The 8,416-nt window shown below is 43.3% G+C and overlaps 1 protein-coding gene across 3 annotated transcripts in view; it reads left to right on the forward strand.

Moving 5' to 3' along the window:
• The window catches only part of gpc4 (glypican 4), a 32,769-nt gene extending 24,623 nt beyond the window's left edge, over window positions 1-8,146 (forward strand). The window contains exons 3-9 of one of the 3 annotated variants that reach the window (XM_034882878.1): window positions 1,727-2,124; window positions 2,469-2,634; window positions 3,477-3,607; window positions 3,709-3,855; window positions 3,974-4,098; window positions 4,738-4,919; window positions 5,030-8,146. In XM_034882878.1, coding sequence (XP_034738769.1) covers window positions 1,727-2,124; window positions 2,469-2,634; window positions 3,477-3,607; window positions 3,709-3,855; window positions 3,974-4,098; window positions 4,738-4,919; window positions 5,030-5,238 — 1,358 coding nt within the window. In that variant the 3' untranslated portion in view covers window positions 5,239-8,146. Of the gene's footprint in view, window positions 1-1,726; window positions 2,125-2,468; window positions 2,635-3,476; window positions 3,608-3,708; window positions 3,856-3,973; window positions 4,099-4,737; window positions 4,920-5,020 lie in introns of all 3 variants that reach the window. The other 2 variants (XM_034882877.1, XM_034882879.1) reach the window with 2 other exon arrangements.
• Window positions 8,147-8,416: the final 270 nt, after the last annotated feature.

The following is an 8,416-nucleotide window of genomic DNA, read 5'->3' on the forward strand; positions in this document are numbered from 1 at the left end:
AGGAACTGATGATGTGAAAGCAGCGAAGGGAGGGAGATGCAGGGCTGGATGGGGGGTACAGGTCCATAGGGAGGGGGGTCACATTATTCAGTAATCCTATTGAAAATGCCTCTGAAGGACAGTGCAAGACAAGTCGGGAGAAAGGAAAGCGAATGGAATGTGACAACAGAAAAATGTCATTGACGGTGGTCAGATTGAAGCGGCTTGATGTGGAGAGACTGGTCTGCTGAATGGCATGGCCGCTCGTTCAGCCTGACAGAGATGCTCCGGCTCCACCTTTCACCCCTCCGGCTTCACTCCTCTATGCTTCACTCCTCTCATCTCCTCATTTCCAGCCGTCTCCCTCCCATCCCAATACATTCCTTTGCCTTTCACCCAAGATTTCATGCCTAAACTGTTTCTGTTGAGATACTTAAAATGTCAGGACATGGGAACAGGGGAGCAGACTAACCATCTATCTGACTTCAAATGTGGCTGCAGCACAAGCACAGAGTCTTAAAGCGAAGGTGTGGTTGGAGGGCTCTGCATAGCAAGATCTTTCGGATAAACCAGAATACAGCTGTGTGGCAGCAACATTGTACTTTTGAAATGTGCAAACGGCAAACGTGTAGTTCTTTACTAGGGCTGGCCCTGGTTTTCAGTTCTGTACGATTCTTGTTATTTTTTCTTTTAATCTTTTAACACTCCAGAATATACTTCAGCATATGATATATAGCTTAATTATCCACAATGTAGGACACAGTATTAAAAAAATAGTTATATCATGTAATATGCACAAACTGAATGTGACTTTAAGCCCATTATTGGGACGTCTCTGAGGTAAGGGAGAAGGGAAGACATTGATGATTTCACAACATCACTGCACACATCACTCCCGTTCTCTACACCCTACGTTGGCTCCCTCTGTCAGTTTTTAGAATCGATTGTGTTGGTTTTCAAGGCCTTAAACGGCCTGGCCCCGGAGTATTTGTCTGAGATTTTAACCCTGCGGGCACAATCGGTCATTGGGTTCTTCAAATCCACTGGTTTTAGAAGTCCCAAAGTCCAGGTATAAACGGTGGGGGGTCGGGCTTTTGCAGTTGCTGCCCTGAGACTCGGAACAATCTGCCGTCTGTTATCCACACTATTACAGAGGTTGCTCTTAAGGTCCAAACTCTAAACCCCTTTTTTTTAGAATGACTTTTAATACTAAGTAGTGGTGGGACAATGTCACCCTCCTCTTCCTGTTTCTGTGCAACCTTTTCTGCTTTCTATGTTTCATTCTAATTGTTGTATTATGTTTTATTCTTGTTTTCTGATGCACTGTAAAGTGCTACATAAATAAATCTTGATTGGTTGATGAAATCCTCACAATGTGCTTGTGTGTTGCCTTGTGTTTTGTAATGAGATTCCCACAAATTTGGAATCTACTGTGCCCAAACATGTGAACTCATATAGGGAAGTTACTGAGTTAAAGGTTGATAGTATCAGCTCTGTCTCTGTAGATGTGTCATGCAATGTGGTATCCATCATCCAAATTAAATTTCCTTTGTAACATCTTTACAATGAATCTCTCCCTGAAGACCGACATGAAATGTTAACAATGTCAAATTGTTTGTTCGGGCTCTTTGGCAGCCTCAACATTAAGTCATCGCACTAATCCATCACTCTCTCTCTCTCTCTCTCTCTCTCTCTCTCTCTCTCTCTCTCTCTCTCTCTCTCTCTCTCTCTCTCTCTCTCTCCACAGAGTTTTTCCGTGAGCTTTTAAAAAATGCTGAGGTCTCGCTGCACAACATGTTCGTGCGAACCTACGGCATGATGTACGTGCAGAACTCCGAACTGTTCAAGAACTTCTTCGAGGCCCTGACTCGGTACTACGTGTCCGGCAGCGCTGCTGTCAACCTGGACTCCATGCTGTCGGACTTCTGGGCCGACCTCCTGGAGAGGATGTTCCGGTTGGTCAACGTGCAGTACGAGTTCAACGACGCCTACATGGAGTGTGTCAGCCAGCACACGGAGCAGCTCCAGCCCTTCGGCGATGTGCCTCGCAAGCTCCGCATCCAGCTGACGCGGGCCTTTGTCGCCGCACGCACCTTCGTACGCGGCCTGACGCTCATGCCAGAAGTGGTCAATAAAGTTTCTATGGTAAGTTAGAGGTGCTTGAAAAACGTCTTTGAAAAAAAAGAAAAAACACTGGACATTTTTAAGGGTTCTCCAGAATGCTGTGTCCACCCCTCCCTTCTGTGTTTCTGACTTCATATCTTTCTTGGACAAACAGTTCCATTACAGTCTCTAATAACATAAACCACGTTCTGGTATGGCTTGTTTTTCCACTGCAGCGAGTGATTCATTAGTGATTCGATTATCCTGCTTGTGCAGTTGGCTTATAAAATAAATGGTCATGCTTTTTCATAGTCCAAATATGCGTCTGTGGCGATGTTGGATGAGTGTTTCTGCTCCGTCTGCTAACTGTCCCCTGCCTCCCCCAGGTCAGCGCGTCTCCCAGCTGTGTGCGGGCCTCCATGAAGATGTTGTACTGTCCCTACTGCTCGGGCCAAGTGGCCCTGAAGCCCTGCCAGAATTACTGTCTGAATGTGTTGCGTGGCTGTTTGGCCAACCAGGCCGACTTGGACGCTGAATGGAACAACTTCCTCGGTAAGTGGTCATCGCACGATCGAGGACACCTTCTGCTGCCCCCCCCCACCTGCCCGAGACTGTACGAGACACGCCGTATATGTTAAATATATTAACATATACTGTGAAAGATTGGTCAGCAGCGTATATTTTTACAACTCCGTGGTCTTCTTTTACAAGTTGCCTCAAGTTGTGCTCATATTTCACCAAAGATTAATAATTAGTTTAAACTAACCTAATCTCTCTTTACCTCTGTGGGCTTGAAACCAGTGTGACATGATAGAACGGGGGTGATTAGATGATGAGGTGTATATCCTTTGTTTCTAGTGTATTATGGGTTATTCCAGATTAGCAAGAACACATTTAACAAAGGCCCACAGTGTTCACTGTAAAAACCCATGTACTGTATAAACATGTCCCTCATTCTTTACCATCTTGTATGAAGGCAAGATGGAGAAGTAATGGGAGAGAGAGAGAGAGGGGTAGTGCAAGTTGTACATGTTGTGACCCACAGATGAATGCAGCTCCTGTGTTGTGTAAACACAGACCCAGATCAGTTTCATTACATTCAGGGTGGTGCACAAATCCACTGTTCTCCTTCTACATTATGTATCCTGGTTGCTTTACCACACTTTACCGTCCCTGGCTGCTGACACTGCTACTCTCTGTGGAGGCGTCTGGTTTGTGCTGCCTCTTTCAGCTACACTCTCTCAGTTTCCCTGGTTAACAGTCACCTGCTCTTGGGCACGTGCTTCCCTCTAGTGGCAGTTTATTGCAACATCAAGCTTGACGGATCAAAATCACATCCTGCAATGAATCCATGTCTAGTGCTCTTTTTTTAATGTTTATGTTCTGGTTTTCAGATGCCATGCTTAGTCTAGCAGAGAGGCTTGAAGGACCCTTTAATTTTGAGTCCGTCATGGATCCCATCGACGTGAAGATTTCCGAGGCCATCATGAACATGCAGGAGAACAGCATGCAAGTGTCACAGAAAGTCAGTATCATTTCCCAGCATTTAAAAAAACTAAACTAAACAGACTGACAAAGAATGAAGAGGTCCACTAAGTTAACTTTATACTCTTTCATGTCTGACAGGTTTTCCAAGGATGTGGGCAGCCTAAACTAAGCAAGACCTTCCGTTCCAAACGCTCTATCAAAGACACAGGCTTCAACGGCCGCTTCCGCCCTTACAGTCCTGATGCAAGGCCAACTACCGCTGCCGGGACAAGTTTAGATCGATTGGTAAGGACTACGAAAAACCCAGAGCACAACCAGACTACTGCTGCTTTGCTTTAAGTAGTTGTGTCTGACTTTTTTTTTTATATATTAAATTTTTTGTGTGTTCATGTTTTCCATGCAGACAACTGATGTGAAGAAGAAGCTGAAACACGCAAAGAAGTTCTGGTCTACGTTGCCAGAGACCGTGTGTGCAGGTGAGAGGATTGCACCTGGGGACGAGTGCTGGAATGGAACAGCAAAAAGCAGGTACGATAAACACACATTCACACTCTCACACACACACACACTAGACCATGGATGCCCAACAAGACGGGCTGGGTGTGGACAGATATTTAGAAAGGTTTTTCGGGTTTGGTCATATCAGCTCGATAAGACATTTGTTGTAAAATGGTGCTGCGGCTCCTTTAAGAGAGCTGCGTGCCTGTGTGTGCCTGTGTGTGTGTGTGTGTGTGTGTGTGTGTGTGTGTATGTGGAAAGTGGGGCAGAAGAGAGATAGAGGAGGCAGATGTGTAGATGCGACTGGAGCAGAGTTGGAGGAATAACTTACACATAAATAAACCCCAGACTGAAAGCCGAATTCACAACGCCATCACTAACAGGGACGTTGTAGAGCGTCCTCTGGTGGACAGACTATGTAACACCATCACTAACAGGGACGTTGTAGAGCGTCCTCTGGTGGACAGACTATGCAACGGCAATGCTCATAACATGGTTGACATCAGTTTTTTTTACATAATCGGCCATTTTATTGCCATAACCGATGGATAAGGAATTTCCTAATATCGGCCCGCTGATATATCAGTCGGGCTCTGACACACATACCATACATCAAGCATTGTAAAATAATCCAACATGTTGACTAATATTGATTTTTGCTCTTCACAGGTACGAGTCGGTTGTCATTGGCAATGGACTGGCCAATCAGGTATCAAACCCTGATGTGGACGTGGACGTAACAAAGCCAGACATTGTTATTCGCAGTCAGATCGCCGTTTTGAAGGAAATGACAAGCTGGCTCAAAGCTGCACACAGCGGCAATGACATCTCGATTGAGAGCGTTGAGGATGGTAAACGTTCTTCCTCATGTTTTCTTTATGACATATTATTATTTGTCATGTCCTAGCTGTACACATCGGACTGACTAGTGTCCTTTTTTCTTTTTTTCTAGTTGACGTTGGCAGTGGAGGAGAGGAGAGCGGCAGCGGTTGTGACTCTCCGTCCTGCAACACAGACCGGGACATGTACTTCTCCACTACACGGAGCCCTGTCAGACCCCGGATTAATTCAGTGGGCTTGCCCACAGCTGGGGGGGTCGCCTCACAGAGAAGCATGGCGCTGGTGGTCTGCGGGCTGGCCCTGGCCCTGCTGGCTCCCCACTTGAGATAAAACTGGCTGGGCAGGATGAGGAAGAAAATGACCAGAATTGGTGGAGCGAGGGAGAAAACTGTCAGAGACTTTTAAAAAGACTGCCTTCAGGACCTTGGACTGTCCGCCATAGGGGGGAAGACTCTTCTTAATATTACAATAACTTCACTTTTAATTATTTGTTTGTATGTTTTGAGGACATCAGTGTACAGGAATAGGATTTTCTTCCCAAGAAATCCACCTTGTTTCCCCAGATATACCTTTACTCATTATGGCTCTTTTGGAGCTGCACTATGGCTCTGCTCGCAACATTACAAACACCATAGAATTGTCTTATTTTGGCAATTTAATCTCACAATACGTGTTGTGCCTTTTCAATGATTGCCATCTGATGTTGAAACAGTAAGCCAGATGTTTGGTTGAACATTTAGTGCCTGTGGTGGGACGTATCTTCATATTTCTGAGAATGTCCTTTCTTTCCATAATTCAGAGATCTGCAAATCATGTGTTAACGTTAACAACTCATAGCAATCCTTTGAATGTGCACACTGTGAATGTTTATGTCCGTCTACATTGACACACATCAGCCAGTCAGAAATTATGAAGATAGCTGCTGATCTCAACCGAGGAACCGCTTGTGCGCTTTGCTCCAGAGAGATGTTAAAAAACAGTTTTCTCATTTCTCAGAAATACAGTGAGAGAAGTTACAGCACAGGTATTTGTGTTTGACCTGGAGATAGAATCATTCTTTAGAAGAGCTTTTGGGGTGCCCTGCGAGCCCAAACATGCATCATTGTATGTCTTCTGTGAGCATTATCACAACCTAACTTTTAATTTACCTTCATTTTTTTTTTTTTTTTTTATTAATTTAATTTCCTCAGCTTAAACAGTTCAAAAGAAAGGTCATACCTAACGCATGCTCTCATTGTCAATGCAATCTAGTGATGAGTTGAAAGTGTCTGATAGAGTTGAGATATGGTGGCTGGCATCCTGGTGAAAGGTAACGGGTGTGGAAGGAGAAGGACTCCCCTGGCATCGACCCTGAAGAAGGCAAAGCTGACACGTCCTCAGAGCCCTCGTTGGTACTGTAGGCTCAGTTCGACACCGAGGGGCCGACTACACAGTCTTACCTGTTTGAAAAAACAAAGTGACGGCGTGTACGATCCGAGCCTTTCACATCAAACTAGAGAAGAGGAACAAAAGACAAAGTGCTTTGATCAAATTGAAATCAAGAGAAGATTATTTTAATACAGGGTTTTATGTTGAAGAGGTGTTGTAATTTTTAGCTATTTTTGGTATGAAGATATATATTAGGTACTACAGTGGATTTTACTGCTAGTTTTAGGTGGTGGAAGAGGACAATGTGCACAGATATTGGGGGCACTTTTGGTCAGTGTGCAGAGTTTTTGTTTTGTTTTTTAAAGTAATTTTTGGTGCTTGTTTTTGTTCAAACGCGTGCCCCGTCCCACAATGCAATACACTGGTGCCTCTAAAGCGGCCTATGTCAGTGTTGTAGTGGACCCTGAACCCTTTCATCTACCTAGTCTCATCATTTCAACTTGAGGGGGAATGTCCTATTGTCACAAGTGCTACCAAAATGAATGCAATGTATAGTGCCTGATCTCTTTAATTCTTTTTAACCTTGGTACATTATTAGCAACTTCTTGAGGTAAAAGCAAGAATGTAGATGTTGATGATTTGTATCTCTTATCTGCTCAGATTATTGATTATATTGTTACCAGCTGACAAGCACAACATTAGAATATCTGTATCTTCTGATTTGATAATCGCGTCTGTTAGTTGCATTACCTGGCCATTTCATCTCTAAAATGATGCTGCCTCATGTAGCGTTTGTACAGTAACTTATGCATGTCTTTTAATGTCATTGCAACATGCTTTTAGATCTGACATAGATGATCCGAAATACAGTATTCAGAATCCAGTATTGGATATGCAAAAACGTAGGGGATTATAATTAATTTTCTCAAGGTTATTGATTTTAATTGATAAGATTTAGGGGCTTTGAGTTTGCATTTTGTTAAAAAACAAACAAAAAAATCGGAAAATTGATTTAGTATGTTTTCACATTTGTCTGCGAGTCTGAAACAACTGGCTGCAGTTAAGATGGATGGTAAATACCGGACAGGGCCTTCGGGCCTCTCGTTTGGCTTTGAGACTGACAGATTGATTGTAAGCTTACATCAAATGTTCTTCAAAAAACACAAGACTACGAACAAATCATAGAGGACATCGATATTAGGAATCTGACTTTGAAGGTTTTGATGAAAAAAAGCTAAGCAACCCACGTGAAATACTGAAGCCTTAATTTAAGATAGCGATGCTGGTTTGGCATTACCTCTGCATGTGGCCAGTTCAGTTCAGCGTTCCTGATTTTGTGTGTTCCACCAACATTTCTACCAGGGCTTGTGCACGTGTTTGTGTCATGTGGAAGAGTGGAGTCGAGTGGGAAGAAACCCAAGCTTTCAGCTTTTGGGTGATGATGGTAAAATGTCTGTGCTTGCGGGCCAGGGCAGCAACATTTTCCGGCTGGCGGGAGGTGGTCCAGCTGCTGGATGTTGTTCATTTGATCCACAGAGCAACTTCAGTCTAGTGACTTCAAAGTTGAGTTGGACCGATGCGGAAAACCCAGCATCAGCCTTTGGCCCCCAAGAACAGAAAGGACTCTTCAGAAAGGAGTCTTTCTGAGAAGAGACTGAGAATTAAAAAAAAATATAAACATGTAAATAAAAGAGCAGCCGGTTTAGATGTCTCTAAAAGAGGCCGTAACAGTACATCAGATTTTTACTTGTCAGAGTATCTCCTAAATGTTATGTAAAAACAAGATGAGACAGATGTTAAATTGTAAGAGAAAATGTATATTAAACAACATTTCTTAGTCTTGTTGAAATAAAGACTGCCAATATTTAAATGGTTGTGAATGGTCTCATTTCATCTACACTCTTGATTGACTGGTCTCCAAAGTCTAAAGTTTCACGTAGGGATGGACCATATGGATTTTTAAGTGCAATACCATTTTTCTTATTTTTTTTCTTTACTCTTTTTTTTTTTATCAGCTTTAGCCGATGACCGATATGGGCTGCCAATTTTCTTAAGCAAATGCTGCTTTTGCTCCCTCAATCTCCTTCTAAAAAGTGATAAAAACACAGATCGGTGTCCTTTCTGCAGTCATCTTACATTC

This window comes from Etheostoma cragini, chromosome 10 (assembly GCF_013103735.1).
Source record: "Etheostoma cragini isolate CJK2018 chromosome 10, CSU_Ecrag_1.0, whole genome shotgun sequence".
NCBI classification, from domain to species: domain Eukaryota; kingdom Metazoa; phylum Chordata; class Actinopteri; order Perciformes; family Percidae; genus Etheostoma; species Etheostoma cragini.